Genomic DNA, 17,188 nt, shown 5'->3' with positions numbered 1-17,188 from the left:
TTAGGATTCCCAATGTGGATAGTACCTGTTCGAGCACATGATATCATATCAATTCAGTAAAGGGTCCTTTGTGAACTTCTCACGAGTGCACCTAGGAGTCTAACATATCAGGTAACATTCCTTTATCTTAAAGGATATACTATGTATCGGCATTTTGGGAATTCATCTCCCTAATGTGGGGCATTTTTGTTCTATCTTGCTCACCTCTAGAACACTTTAATTTGCCATTGGGCAAGTTATCCAGTTTTCTTCTAGCCGTCTGAGGCCTGCTGTATCACCAGCTCTGCATATACACGGTATCTATTTTGGACAACCTTATTCCTATTATTTTTACTCTTTTTTCACTGTTGTTAGGTTCAGTTTAGATTTCTTGAACTTTTGTTTTTTCACTGTTTCATTTTCTATTATGCATCCTCACCGCTTTTGGCAGGAACATGTTTGGCCACTGGGTTTTTTGGGTCTGGTTTCTAGCTACTTTTCACTCTGTGTAAACACACATGGGTGTGGAATTCCTTTTCAAATATTATACCATGTACCTATACCAGTGCGCTATCTATGGGTACCTGTGACCACTAAACCAAAAGTAACAACATGGTGCATCCTAATTTTGTTAAAGGAGTGGTGCTTCTTGAAGTTTTTTGAAGTTTTTTACCAGGTTCTAATATACGTTCATGATTTTCTGTTTTCTAACAACTTGTATCCTGGCTCACGACATCAAATCATATTCATCTGAAATTGTAACTTATGTATTATGAATTTCTCATTGTGAAACATGTTTGCTTTTCTGTCTGATTTCTCACCCGTAATTCTCTGTGCCTGTTTGCTTCCATTTATATCTTTTATGGAATGGATTATATTTTGTTTGTTTATCCTATTTCGGCTTACATGCATTTTGAAATTGCTCCATTTATTATATTTTTATATGAATTTTGTTGGCTTTATTTCATAGTATTATTTTTCATGGTTATTTATGTTACAGTTTTGCCTTGAGAAAGACCCAAAAAGGGTAGAAACACGTGTCAGCAGATCTGACAGAATTTTTTAAAACCTTTATGTGCAATTTCATTTGTTCATCATTGTTTATATGCTTTTTGTACATCATGGTTTAATCTTAGCACCTATTCATCTTTTGCGTGGGCCTACTGTCCCTTTTCTGGTTACATTTTAAAACAGGCCTCATTCCAAGTTGGCCGATCTGGTAAAAAAGTGCTGGTATCCCAGATCCCGACACATTACGGGACTGCCCTACTACGGGTTTGCCGGTGGGGCACTTTAGCTTATCTTCAGCTAAAAGCTGGAGTTAAGCCAGATGTCCTACCAATAAACAACGCCCTCATTACTGGCACCAGCGTTGCCAGTGCCAGTAATCACGACAAATCCCCTTATGGGGTCCTTTAGGCCTGCCTGCTCCAAGCACCACCTGCTCTAACCATCCTCCACACTTAACTCTTTAGAAATGCTGGCAACTTGTTTGCTCTTCAAACCACCAGTCTCGTTGCAATAGGACCACGCAAAGACAAAGAGGTGTGCCGCAAGTGAACACTGATCATAATTTGCTTGGTAGACATTTTGGGATCAGGTAATTTCCTTCCCCTGACACTTATCCATAATTATGGGACGGGTCATGTTTCCCAGGGATAAGGAACATTCCCCAACGTATAGCCATCAGCTTTGCCTAAAGCAATAACTTTATATTGGTCACTATCCCCCAACCAACAATTCATTTTATGCTATACAAATGGATGATTCTTTTTCATCATGAACCTGTGTGCCATCATCTCTTCAGATAGCAATCACCCAGAGCTGATACAGTTTACACTGCTAACCTTTAAACCCCCCACACTCATTCATGTACTCACTCTTTCACTCAAATAAACACACGATAAGCCTTTCTCTCGCTCATGCATACACTTAATCACTCACAACACCCAGTTTTTCAGAAAAAGCGTAGCTTTCATAAAGTGACAACTTCATATATTACCTAGAGCTCTCCAGATAAGGCAGAAAACAAGAGTGAAGAAGATGTATGTCCAGTTCCACTCGTGATTGTCTTCGATGGTTGAGACCCCAAGAAAGATGAAAATAAGTGTCTCGCTGACACTGCTCCACATCTTCATGAAGTATTTTATCGTGGTGTGGGATTTCTGAGAGATATTAGCTTCAACATAGCGTTTCATACTCATTGAACAGGCAATAATTCTGGGAAAGAACAGGAAAAGGTTTATGAGTGCCAGATTATTGACAGGGAATGGAAAGCAGTACACATCCATTACTTTACACTGTATTGTGATGATTTTTGCAGGGTCAAATTGATAATACTGCATTAAGAACCGGTTGTTTATAATGACAATTGCACAAAAAAAAATTAAAGCACTGTCTTCTATAGCCTTATTCAGTACAAAATATTCAAATCATCTAACAAATTACATTTTCAGGTACTTGTGTGTGGGATGTGGTAAACCCTCATGTAATCCTGTTATCCAGTGTTTCAAGGATGTTACTTACCATTTATGGTAATCTATCCGTTTTTTGTGATGTGATGTTTTATGTCCTGTATATTAGTTTGGGCAGTGAATGACCAGGGCGCGAGTTCTGGTTTCATAGCTTACCATTACAGGCACATTTCTTTGGTTTTTTGATTTTGCTCTGCAACCATACCGCCCCTTTAACAACGGTTTTTCACTGAATTTCAAACCTTTTTATTAGAGAAACTTAACCATGACATCCTTTGACAAAAAATGTTCACGGATATATATACAAACATATATATATATATATTCAGTGAAAAAACTTTGTTAAAGGGACGTTATGGTTAAGTTGCGCTACTAAAAACCTATGAAATTAAGTGAAAAAACGTTGTTAAAGGGACGTTATGGTTCCAAGTAAAACCGAAAAACCCCTAAAATTCGCCAGTTATGGTAAACTAAGCAAACTCGTGCCACCACCGTGCACTGCTAAGACTAACACCCACGACATCAAAGATGACATCACAAATATCATTAATGACTTCACTGATGACATCACATGTCTGGCTCATTCTTTTTTCCTTTACTGATATATCTAGCCCAGTAACACTTGGGAACTAAAAATTCAAAAAGTACTGTATTTGTACACTTATACTTCAAATATGTTCTTACAGTAATTCACTTAGGGTCCACTCAAAGCATATGAAAAATATACAAAGGGGAAAACACAGACTTGGAAGAAAGCAATGCTTTCTATGTATGAAGATGGTTAGTAAGGTTATCAACACTGTCTTATAGTTCTGTTGTTTTTTTATTACTGTACCTTTCCTGGATATGGTTATATGTGTACACATTGCACATACACTACTTTCCTTAGGGCCTAGTCACAATATGTGATAGTTATACATAGGGAAGTAGTAAGTTTGAAGCAGAGCAATCATTTCTGTGCATGAAGATAATCAGTTAAGTTACTTCACTTTCCCTGTATATGCTCATATTTGTATGTGTAGTTGTCTGTTTGTGTGTGCAGTAATGCAATAATGTAGTTAGTGATTTTTATTAGGTACTTATTAAATATTTCACAGTATGCAAAACTCTAATAAGAAGGCATTTATAATTTTAGCATTTAACATCGCAAGATTATTAATATTGCATCTCCATCATGTCTCCTGCAAACTATGCCTATGTTACGACATGTGTACCTTAGTATATTGGAAACAAAGTCATAATACAATGCTATTTGGATTAATTCATTGCTTAATGCACTATGTACCTCATGATATTTATTCCAATGATCCTTGACACTATTTTTAACATCGCAATAAGAATCCCATGTATACACTTTTCATGAAATGTAAATGCAAATGTGATGTCATCAGTGATGTCATCAATGACATTTGTGATGTCATCTTTGATGTTGTGGGTGTTAGTCTTAGCAGTGAACGGTGGTGGCGCGAGTTATGGTTGCTTAGCTTACCATAACTGGCGAATTTCAGGGGTTTTTCGGTTCTACTTGGAACCATAATGTCCCTTTAACAAAGTTTTTTCACTGAATTTCATAGGTTTTTAGTAGCACAACTTAACAATAATAAATTTGACTTCATGTACATGTAATATGGAACATACTGAACCCCTTCTACTGATTTGATGTCCGCAAACTTTTTTGATGTCCGCGGACATGTTCGGACAACAGTACCACTACCTAAAAACTCTGGGAGGGTATGTTTAATTGTTATATCATAAAATTCACAAAGCAGCACACATACATATTATATGTAGTAATACATAAGAAATGTAACCCATATATGTAACACACTAACCATTCATTTAAATACAAAACGTTCTAAAATAGAATATACCAAAAGAAGATACAATGGCTTCCAACAAAATTACCTCACAGACACTCCACAACTAAGAGCAAGACCAGACCTACAGAGTACTCAGAACATATCTTACCTGAAATAGTAAGTGTACTTAATTTTACTCATATATACATGAGGAAATGTCAGAAGATAGTGAAACTAATGGTACACACTTTACAATATAAAACATTTATTATTATTATTTTATATACATTTAACATATATATTTTCTTGGAACAGAGCATACCAAAATAGAAAATACCACTGAAGAAACTGTTACGGATAACACTCTTGACAGCATAAAAGAAAAAATGGATATATTGTTGACCAATTTCAATAATTTGAAAACTTTTGTTGAGGAGCATTTTAAAACAAAAACCTCATACCATTGTCCCACATGTACTTGTCCCCCCTCACCATATCCCAGTAAATTATCCCCAAACCCTCTCCATAACCCAAAACGTTTTGATGAGACTTCCATCCCTTCTTCACCTGATACCAATCATGTTGAAACCCCTAATTCTCCTGTTTTTTTTTCCGTTTCTGCCTCACCTTCTCTGTCATGAATTGTTAATATATGTTAAATAAAGTTAAATTTTTATATTGTGTTGTAATTAGTTTCAGTTTAAAAAAAACAAACAATTTAGGTGTCTGCGGACGGCGCGGTGGTTCTGAAATGTTCGTAAATAAATGGAAATGGAGGTGTCCTGAAGAACACTATACCTGTCCGTACTGTTCACTAGCAAGTTGAAACTCTTCTAGAACACATGCGGTGTCCTGAAATGTTCGTAAATAAACGAAAATGGAGGTGTCCTGAAGAACACTATACCTGTCCGTAGTGTTCGCTAGCAAGTTGAAACTGTTCTAAGAACACAAGTGGTGTCCTGAAATGTTCGTAAATAAACGAAAATGGAGGTGTCCTGAAGAACACTATACCTGTCCGCACTGTTTGCTAGCAAGTTGAAACTGTTCTAGAACACACGCGGTGTCCTGAAATGTTCGTAAAGAAACAAAAATGGAAGTGTCCTGAAGAACACTATACCTGTCCGTAGTGTTCGCTAGCAAGTTGAAATTGTTCTAAGAACACACGCGGTGTTCTGAAATGTTCGTAAATAAATGAAAATGGAGGTGTCCTGAAGAACACTATACCCGTCCGTACTGTTCGCTAGCAAGTCGAAACTGTTCTAGAACACACGCGATGTCCAGAAATGTTCGTAAATAAATAAAATGGGGGTGTCCTAAAGAACACTATACCTGTCCGTATTGTTTGCTAGAAAGTTGAAACTGTTCTAAGAACACCAGTGGTGTCCTGAAATGTTTGTAAATAAACAAAAATGGAGGTGTCCTGAAGAACACTATACCTGTCCATAATGTTCTCTACCAAGTTGAAACTGTTCTAAGAACACACGCTGTGTTCTGAAATGTTCGTAAATAAACGAAAATGGAGGTGTCCTGAGGACGCTATGTCTGTCCGTATTGTTCGCAAGGAAGTCAATCTGTTCTAAGAGCAAACGGTTGTCCGTAACTGTTCGTTTGACATGTGACGCACTTTTAATTACTTCAGGACCCGAACAGTGTCCGTAGAACATCAACGCGCATGCGCAAACCAATGTCCGTGCATTTGGTGTCCTGCGGACAACCCCTTCCTTCGTGAACATGTTCGCGAAGCGATCATGTTACTGCGCCCATGCTGATCACGTGTTCTGAATGCGGACACCGTTCGTGTCCCCGAACAATTTAAAAGTACATTTTCAAGTAATCCACAATATTTCTCAATAAAAAATCACCATAGCACAAGTCCCACATACTAATCCTGAGTTTCTACATACTTTTTGAAAGTTTTTGAACCTTTTTTTGTGTTCGATCTGTCCGCGGACAACGTGCATGTCCGCGAACCGCGTACAAGCACTCCTATAAAAGACCACGCCCTAGAGCTTATTCTCATTGTGTTTCTGGCTATTCAGAGCACAGCTATTTTTCCTGCAACTTGCAGATTACACCATCATCGAGATGGCATCCATGGCTGCACTATTGCCACCTGGTGCTGCACCTGCTTCAGCACCACCCCCACCCCCTCCACCACCACCACCTCCCCAAAGGCCTGAAGAGGGGAACAGGAGTGAGGATGCAGAGGAGGAAGAAGAGGATGATGAGAATGAGGTAGTGGAAATCCCTACTACCCACACTCGGCGTGAGTCTTGGGTGTGGCGGTTATTTACCATTCATGGGGATGGTCCTAAGGCTCGTGTGAACCGAGTCACCTGCAATGAGTGCAAAATGGTACTCAGTCGCGGGAGGCATGGTTCATACGGCTTTGGGACCACTACCATGAAGCGACACCTAAGGTCATTTCACTCTGGGGCCATTCGCAAGGTTGTACCTTGCGAGGAGCGTAGTAGGTTGATTTCCTCTACTTCATCCTCCGTTTCTGATCCTGTCACCACAAGGAACACCTCTGTGGGACAGCGTCTTCATCAAGTTGCCTCACAGGCCATACATAATGCTGATGACCCTTACCTTTCGAGGGTCACAGTTGTGTGTATGTACTGCGACACAGTACTCTGTAGGGGGGAGCGACTTCATAGTGCTTTTGAGACTATCGTCTCAGAGCACGAGAAGACCTGCTCACTACCCAAATAAAACCCACTCTACATTTTCCTCTCTCAGCTCGCCCTTTCTTATCCCTTTGGTTGGTGTGTCCCCCCTTTACCCTCCTTTCCCCTCCTCTCCTAGTGTGTCGTGTATAAAAAAAAACAAAAAAATATAAAATAACAAACATTTTTAAAAAATAAGGCTCTTTTCAGAGCCGCCTTTAAAAGTTTCAAATTAGAAGTGAAAATAAATGAAGCAGGGCCCTTTGTATTTTTTAGAAGTCCGTGGACAGTCCGCGGACATCTAAAATTTTGGGGTGCTACCCTATCAAAACCATTGCAATTTTCTCTGGGAGGAAGTGGTGGCTCTGAAAAGAGCCTTTGGGAGGTGTTTGTGTTTCAAAAATTATAAATACTCAACACCTACTTCAAAATGGATGCTGTCATTCTAAAAAAGGTTGCAATGCATTTTGTATGTTTCTTAGAAAAATCTGATTGGCAGCATAAATTAGATGTACTCCATCTCTGCGAAAAATGTATGTACTACGAAACATGATATTTTCATTGTGAAAAGAGTACATGCCAAAATCTCGTAGAAAGGCACAAACAGCCTTATTGACATTGCGCCTTGCTTTCTCCATTTGTGGACCAAATGAAGAAGAACGAAGCCACATTTGTCTCTGCGCAATCCGTGAAAAAATTACTTGAGAATTTGGAAACATGTCCATGACCTTCCCAAGTCCTTCTTTCATTGCAAATTGCAAAGAAATTCCTGACACATGTCCTAACCGTTCCCTCCACAATGAATTATAATTATATCTGGATGTTGCTCTGTCTTCAAAGTAGCACAGAGAGGTAACAAGTCCAACCACTTCATTCCACGTACTCCATGCCAGTGTACATCCACATGTGGGAATCCAAGATCTACAGCTACTCCACAGGTTTCTGCATGCACCTTCAACCAATGTATCCACGAGTCTCCCAAAATCCAAACAATCTGTTTTCTGAAACACACAGCCATAGCTATCAGTTCTTCTCTCAGCAAAAAGAGTATCTGAGAAACTCTCTCCTGGCACAACACATCCACTAAACTTTCCTGACCAATCCCTTTCAGTGCTCATTCTCATTTGCATGACTTCTGAACCCAAAAATCCCTGGATGTAAGACCCGATGTCCGCGAACTACCGCCATGTCCGCGGACATATCGTAACATGAACAGCCCTTCTACCATTTCCAGTTGACTCTCTGTGCCATTCCCTCATTGGATGTAGCTAAGAAGTCACATGGCCATCCACCAATCACATTCAAGAACTCTACATCCAACTGCATCATCATGGATCAGCACTGCAAATGTACTGTGAATCTCTCCGAGTACAAGTGTCATATCATTGGCAAGCACCATCTACAAGAAATACTATAGAAGTCTCCAAGATGTCTACTTGCAGCTCCATGCATATACATATGCATGAACACAAACTACAGGTATGCATATTTTCTGTACAGTAGATGAACACATTTTCTAACTGACTTTTAGCTTGTATAATCTGTAAAATGAATCTACTGTCTTTTTCCAATCTCCTAAAATCAACTGTAACCTACAAATCTTTATACTATTTAATTTCTTTATACACACACACTAAAGTCATGTTAAACTAACATTTTTGAAATGTAATATATATACTACATATAATCAAACAGAATTGCATGCACACTCTATGTTCAAATCTCAAACAATAATACTTGTACAATTCCATAATTTGTTATGTATTTATTTATATATTTATTTAATTACTTACATTTATATAGGACAAGCACCCCATGACATTGAGGCACTATTACTTGGAAGAGCTTAGTTACAAGAATAATGGTATTCAGTGGTACATTATGAATTTCACAAGACATAGTCAAGATATTTTGTTTGCTACAGTTAGTCATTGCAATACAATTTGTTCATTAAGAACATATCATAGGTATTAAACTGGTGCGACGTATCTTATGTAAATAAGATAGTGTTAATGGTTTTGAGGAAGGTGCTGAGGATTTCAATTTAAAAAATCAATGTCTAAATTAAAAACAGTGCTATATACAAACAAAATTACTAATTTGTTTCTTTTCCAATTGCAGTGAAGACCATTGTCCTGAAAGGAAGCAACCGAATTTGAAGTACAAAGAACAACTAAGAAGTAACCTGTTCATTTTAGAAAAAAAGTTAGTAGAATATCACCATAATATTTGTATTATTACTCAAACACACTGTAAGGTTAATTCATGCTATTTCTGTGCCTAAAAATAGAGATTCTGCACCATTCTTTCCAAAAATCCCCATGTCTTAAACAGCGATTTACAGCCAGAGTAGCCCACAAATTCCTATTTTTCGACACGCAAATTACCCAATTCAACCGCTAGAATTTAAATGTTATAGAACAAACAACTGTTTTAATTGTATAGCATTAGATATACTATTTATACTTCTCCACACCACTAGCTTATTTTTTTCTGTCATCTGAACCCCAGTTTAGTAACACATTAATTCAAGAATACCCATCCCTACTAGTTGTAGTTCCCAATGCACAATCACACACCATTACATACATCTTTATCATCTTACTCAAACACTCATGCACACAGCACACATACATTGCAGAACACCCCAACCCATACCTTCTTTATTTTTTTCAACAGACCCTAAAGAATGCCTACCAAAAATCAAGTCCGTAGAAAGCAACGCAGAAGTAGAGCAAATGAAAATAAAAGTGTCCAACATAAGCATCCATCTGTAGCACAATTTGTAAAAAAATTTTGAAACAAAACAGCTAATAAAGTCATTTAGTGAAACAAAAGAAGTTTCAAGTACAAAAACTTTGCTTCCTCTATCAAAATGTAAACCAAACCAAAAAACAATTAGTAGAAATTCAGCTAACACAACAGATAAAACTGCTTCTTTAAATCTTGATATAGTTCAAAGTAAGCATACCAAGAAAAGTATTTTAGCCAAAATGTTCCGTCACAAAGTCCTTCAAAATCTTATAAAAACAGAAGAGAAACCAGGTCCAACGCTTAAAACCTATTGTAGGAAATTAATCTTAGAAGCTTTGATAAACAGTGCAATTCTTCTCAAAAGAAAGTTATTTATTTTAGTGTTAAACAAAATGAAACCACTAACAAAACTAATAACTAAATTACAAAAAAGACTTCTCAATAAACAAAATGTCAACAGAAAGAACTTCTTAAGTATCTGCGGAGGTGAATGGAGTAACACTACGAGCACAGAACCATACTTTAATGAAGAAGCGTACAAACAAAAGCAAACAAATACAATTGCCATACATAGCAGTGGTCGAGGTTATGAAAAAGTTAATAATATGTCCTGAAAACTTAGAATTACCCCTCCATTCAACTGAATCAGAACGTCTAGTGTACAAATGGCCATGCACGTCAATGTGTAACATTCCCAAACAATTTTTTCAAGTCTTTACGCCAATTCCTCAATCAATATGTGAAAAGCAAAGACAAAATCAAAATTAAACTACTGCAAAATATGGATACCTGTCCAGTACGAAAGTACACAGGACTACAAGGACATTCATTGGCCTACATTACAGGACCTACTTGCAAAACCGCCTTCCATGATATCAAAAGGATATCAACACATCATTCAACTATAAGAAATCTAGTTTATAAACTGTACTATGCTAAAACTCCTGCTTTAGCACTAGCCAATTTAAATAACATTCTTCTACATGGTACAGCAAAAGACCTACTAGAAGAAATCGACTATATCCAGAAAAAATATTTTGGAAGTGAAACCCACTTAAAGTATGAAATAGCTGTAAACCAAATTAATAACAATTCTACACATTGCAACCTTTTACTACACACATACAAAAAAGAAATACTAAAATTTAAAAGTAAACAGATGAAGTACCAAACCATGTGTGTGTATGTTGCCGCAGAAGTTTTTATAAAAGTAACACAAAAACTGTAGACCTATCATACAAAATAGAAGACAATGAAGATTCTAAATGGTTTGAATTAGCTCTCTACCTTATAGCAGAATACAAATATGAAATAACTGACGCCGTAATACTTTGTACTTACTGGACTACAAAACTTGACAACAACCAAACTCCTTCACGTGCTATCACAAATAATTTGGAATTATATCCACTACCAAAACCCCTTCAACAACGTAATTTATATGAGAGCATCATAATTCAAACAGTGCACCCATTTCAAGCAATAATACGCCTTCAATCAAAAACTGCAAAATTACCTCCCTCTGAATTAGTGAAAGGTATTTGTGGAAAAGTAGTGTATTTACCATTAGATCTAAAAGAAAATGTGCACACTCTAGGAGTGCAACGTCCAATGCAACAATCTTTAATTATCTTGGTAAATGGAGTACCTACAAAAGACAAAAAAAATTGGCAACAGCTGGTAGATTTACATAAAGTTAGAGAAGCCTTGCAATATCTTAAAGAGAATAATGAATATTACAAAGAATTTAATATTGAAGAAAACTTGAAGGATACAACTGAAATAATTCAAGAGACACAAGAAGCTAGTCAATTTGAGCTCCTAGATCCTGCTACAATATCAAACATTTTAGACCATTATACAATTCATCCATTGCACGCTAATGACACCATAGAAGATGCACTGGAAACGTACCAAATGCGTCAAACAAAAGGATCACCAATCAGCATATGGGAAAAAAGTATAGAAGCACGTGCTTTTCCTCTACTCTTTCCTACTGGCAAAGGAGGAAGGTACGATGATAGACCTATTCAAATATCAGCATCAGAATACCGCTCATTACGGATGTATTCTGAAGATCCCAGATTTAGACAAAATGTGGAATGCATATTCCACCTACTCTTTGAAAGTGAACTAGCAACTTTATGTTACGGAGTTGCACACATATTAAAATCAGGATCACACTTTCAAAATATGACAGCTACACAATTATTACAAAAATTGCAACAAAAAGATGAGGTTTTACAATCAAATATTACAAATCTATTAGCAAATATGCGTGGTACTAAAGAGTACTGGTTTCAACGTCACGGAGATGTACGTTGTATGATCAGAAACCTTGGCCCAGCCACTTGGTCTGTTACATTAAGTTGTGCAGAATATGCATGGAAAGATTTACATGATTTCCTACGCATATCAAACAAAAACAAAACAAACATATATATACTAACACCTGGAGAACTTTGTTCTCTGGATCCTGTTAATGTTTCAAGATATTTTCTCCATCGCTTCATTGTTATGCTACATTTTATTTGTAATAAAACTGTTCCTCCCATTGGAGAAGTGCAACACTTCTTTTGGAGAAAAGAATACCAAGCCAGAGGAGCACCACATATCCACATGCTTTTATGGATTAAAGATGCTCCTAAATTTGGTCAAGACAGTGATGCCATTGTTTTATTTATTGAAAAATATGTCACTTGTGAAATTCCATCGGAATCCAAAAATAGTGATCTTCATGCACACATTTTACAATTTCAAAGACACAAATGTGGCAAATATTGTTGTCGCAAATACAAAAACAAAGTGAAATACTAAACCAAATGCCAATTTGGTTTTCCTAGACCAGTTACAAATACAGGTCAAGTGAACAACCTCATGTCTTCAGTTAGACATAGTGTTAAAGGTAAGTCACCTAAAAATACATATTACATAAAAGGAAAAGAAGAAGAAAAATATATCAATGATTACAATGCAATCATTGCCAACTTATGGAATGAAAAACATAGATCTGCAGTACATTGCAGACAATTCTACTGCAGTTGCACGATATGTCACAGCATACTTAACCAAAGCAGAAAAGACAGAGCTGCAAGACCTCTGGAATGACCTGTCATCAGATAAAAAAGTGTCTCAAAAATTATACAGCTTGGGCATAAAAATGCTGTCCCATAGAGAATGTGGATCCTATGAAGCAGCTGATCATTTTTCTGGCACTGCACTGTATGGTAAATCTGAAAATATAGTATGGCTAAGTCTTGGTCCAGCTAAATCTAGAGAAAGAGTTCTAAAATCATACAAAGATATAGAAACAGTAGCCAAACATGATCCAAACAGCAAAGACATTTTAAAAAACAATTTATTAGACACATACTACCCAAACAGGAGTACCACTTTGGAAACCATGTGTCTATACCACATAGCCCAAAACTACACATACAAAAATAATGTAAAACCTGATAAAAAAAATGATAAATACAGAGTGAAAAACTGTGAAGGCAGCTTAGTAAAACTCACCAAACCAAATTTAATTAATCATATCAAATTGTCATTAAAGACTCCTCAACATAAAGAAGTATATTACATGTCCCTGCTACAACTCTTTAAACCATGGAGAAAAGAAGAAGAAATACTAGATAACTATGACTCATATGAAGACGCTTTCAAAGCAAATGAAAGCACTATAACTGATGTAAACCTTACACAGTACAAAACAATGTTGCACAATGAACAGCAACACGAAGTAGAACTCCAGTCCCAACTAGATAAGGACACTCCTGACAGTAGTCAACCTTCTGTAACAGGAAGCCAAGAACCACTGGGAGAGCCACTAATAACAAATGAGGCAGAATTAGCTATGATAGAAGTAGAAAACACCATGTGTCAGTATGAAGATAAAGAATACTTAACTATACTACAATCAAAACTAAACAATGAGCAACGTAGCATTTTTCAAGAAGTAACAAAAAAATTGCACATGGTGTACAACATGAAAACAAAGAATGCACCTGCCAAAATTACAAACCTATACTATTGTACGTCAGTGGTGAAGCTGGTTCTGGCAAAACATTCCTAATAAAAATCATCAGTAAGTTCCTTCAACAATTGACAAACAACAAACTGTCAGCTGTTGTCACTGCCCCCACAGGTTTAGCTGCCTACAACATAGGTGGTGTCACTTTACACCGATTACTACACCTGCCAGTAGAACACCAAAACAAATTAGACTATTACAAACTTTCTTCAGAAGCTGCAATGGAACTACGCACAGTATTGAAACAAATGAAAATGCTTCTAATAGATGAAGTGAGTATGGTGTCCAACATAATGTTGGCTTTGATTCACCTCAGATTACAAGAAGTGCTCAAAACAAACTATGAAGAGCTCTTTGTAGAAAAACACATTATTGTTTTCAGAGATCTTCTTCAATTGACACCAGTAAAAGGTGAGCCTATTTTTAAAACATTAGGACACAAACTCTGCCGTAAAACTGTTGGCAGCATTGGAAATGTCAACCTTTGGCAACATTTCCAATACAGAGAATTAACAGAAAACATGCGGCAATCTGCAGATCTCACTTATGCCAACATCTTAAAAAGTATCAGAGTTGGTATACTTTCTAAAGAAGCAGAAGCAATATTGAAAACCCGGCACATTCATGCACTTTATGGTGATCATGCATGTGCTACAGATGTTATGGAACAATTAGCCCACAAAAATGTCAATTGTATGGCCTTAATGCCAACTCTTGCAAGCTGTTTCAAATTCAATGGAATCATGTTAAGTAAAGAAATGCAAACAGAGAAGTTAGTGGGCACCACCGATTGAAAAAATATTCTTAAATTCAAAGTGTAAATGAAAAATAATGTTCATTGAAGTTCAACAGGAGCTGGCTGCGACAAGTCTGGAGACATCCAGACTTAAAAATACAACAAAGGCAAGAGACCATGTATGAATACAGGGTCACACAGCCGCTCTCAAAATGGCCCCGAAAGGGGCGTCAGGTTATTAAGTTCAAAAACCTTCTTGTATCCACAGGTATTTCAAAGTTTTAAAAAAAGTCAAAGAAATGATGACTGCATGGAGTGATTCTGTTGGTTTTCCAATATATAAGTTTATCCTCAAAATCAAACTGTCACTAATAAAAAGCTTAGTGAGAGGAAGGTTGCCGCAACACATATATATACAAAGACTATAGCCAATGGATTTCGGAAAGATTTCCTTCTTCAGGGCAAGTCTATGTGGTTACAGACAAAAAAAGCAAGTAAAAAAACACGTAAAGAAACAAAATGCACCAATAATAGTATTGCCATTACATGTACATCATGAAGAGTAACAAAAACATACACATACCAGTTGGTGGACAATCCAATGGACAGAGCAGAATATAGAAAAAAAGGGTAAAAAAAGGAAATAATGAGTGGATTGAAAAAGCAACAAAGTGGATTTGTTACTCTTCATGATGTACATGTAATTGTAATACTATTATTGGTGCATTTTGTTTCTTTACGTGTTTTATTACTTGCTTTTTTGTCTGTAACCACATAGACTTGCCCTGAAGAAGGAAATTTCAACTATGGCCTATGGAAACTTTTAATGTCCGCGGACATTATGAGTGTTCTTAGAACACTTTCAACTTGCCAGCGAACAATACGGACAGCGTCCTCAGAACACAGCCATTTTTTATTTGCGAACATTTCAGGACACCGCAAGTGTTCTTAGAACACATTCAGCTTGCCAGCGAACAATACGGACAGCGTCTTCAGGACACCCCCACGAACATTTCAGGACACCGCAACAGTTCTTAGAACACTTTCAACTTGCCAGCGAACAATACGGACAGCGTCCTAAGGACAACCCCAATTTTGTATATTTACGAACATTTCAGGACACCACAAGTGTTCTTAGACTACATTCAACTTGCCATCGAACAATACAGACAGCGTCCTCAGGACACCCCCATTTTGTTTATTTACGAACATTTCAGGACATTATGACAGTTCTTAGAACACATTCAACTTCCCAACGAACGAAACGGACAGCGTCCTCAGAACACTTCCATTTTGTTTATTTACGAACATTTCAGGACACCACAAGTGTTCTTAGAACACATTCAACTTCCCATTGAACAATACGGACAGCGTCCTCAGGACACCCCCATTTTGTTTATTTACAAACATTTCAGGACACTACGAGTGTTCTTAGAACACATTCAACTTACCACAGAACAATACGGACAGCGTCTTCAGGACACCCCCTATGAACATTTCAGGATACCGCGAGTGTTCTTAGAACACTTTAAACTTCACAACGAACAATACGGACAGCGTCCTCAGAACACCCCCATTTTGTTTTTTTACGAACATTTCAGGACACCACAAGTGTTCTTAGAACACATTCAACTTACCAGAGAACAATACGGACAGCGTCCTCAGGACACCCCCATTTTGTTTATTTACGAACATTTCAGGACACCGCGACTGTTCTTAGAACAGTTTCAGCTTGCTTGTGAACAAAACGGACACATATTGCGTCCTCAGAACACCCCCCATTTAGTTTATTTAGAACATTTCAGAACAGCGTGTTGTCCACAGACAAATCGAACACAACAAGAGTGTCCACCACATAAAAAACACAACATTTAACCTATCTCATACTCTCCCACCCTCCCCAAACACTCTTACACACCAACACACTCTACTAAATACAAATTTTAAACCAAGTTTCACCGCGCTGTCCGCGGACGTCCGCGAATCCAAGATGGTGGGCGCTACTGAAAATCTGACGCGCTTCGCTCTCCACGCCGTCCAATCAGTGAACAGGTTGCATGTCCGTGGACATCACGCAAGCCGATTGGCCAATCAGTGCACTGTCCGCGGAGCGAACAGGGAAGTGTGTCCGCGGACCGAACACAGATATCACTAATTTTTTATGACCTACTTTTTGCTCATTTTTAAAATAACTACTGGACAGATTTTCACCAAATATGCAAAAGCACGCTTTCGTGACCAAGCCGCTACTCCTGGTCCAAATTTGGTGAAAATACGTCCAGCGGTTTGGGCTGTAGGCGCGAGCAAAGTTTTTTCCTCATTCAGTCTATGGGGAAAAAACGTTTTGGGACCTCCCTATAACTTTGCCCTCCTTGGACGAATCCTCACCAAACATTGCAAAAAAATTCAGAGTGGGCCATATACTTTTTGTTGCAAAGTTTGGTGAGGATTTGTCCAGGGAGAGCAAAGTTATAAGCCACCCAAAAAGTGCTCTTCCTATGGAAACAGCAACTTAACCATAACTACACGGCCACTACCGTGGCCGTGTAATATATATATATATATATATATATATATATATATATATATATATATATATATATATATATATATATATATATGTAAAGTTGCTTTATACTGCGGTATAAAGTTAAAATGAGTGCACTCCAAAAAGCAGTCCAGTGAGACTGTGTCACACCAAACACAAGCCCAAGAGCCAAGGGTTTCCAAGCATCAAAAATATA

General features: G+C 37.4%; 1 protein-coding gene across 1 annotated transcript in view; it reads right to left on the bottom strand.

Annotated features, from left to right (window-relative positions):
- The window catches only part of LOC138481050 (sodium/hydrogen exchanger 2-like), a 1,286,045-nt gene that overhangs the window by 744,494 nt on the left and 524,363 nt on the right, over positions 1 to 17,188 (bottom strand). The window contains exon 4 of the mRNA XM_069612916.1: positions 1,982 to 2,199. Coding sequence (XP_069469017.1) covers positions 1,982 to 2,199 — 218 coding nt within the window. The remainder of the gene's footprint in view (positions 1 to 1,981; positions 2,200 to 17,188) is intronic.

Source organism: Ambystoma mexicanum, chromosome 5p (assembly GCF_040938575.1).
Source record: "Ambystoma mexicanum isolate Mex_15411 chromosome 5p, UKY_AmexF1_1, whole genome shotgun sequence".
In the NCBI taxonomy this organism is placed as follows: domain Eukaryota; kingdom Metazoa; phylum Chordata; class Amphibia; order Caudata; family Ambystomatidae; genus Ambystoma; species Ambystoma mexicanum.
The sequence above is the reverse complement of the archived record's forward strand: the minus strand, read 5'-3'. Positions and strand labels throughout refer to the sequence as shown.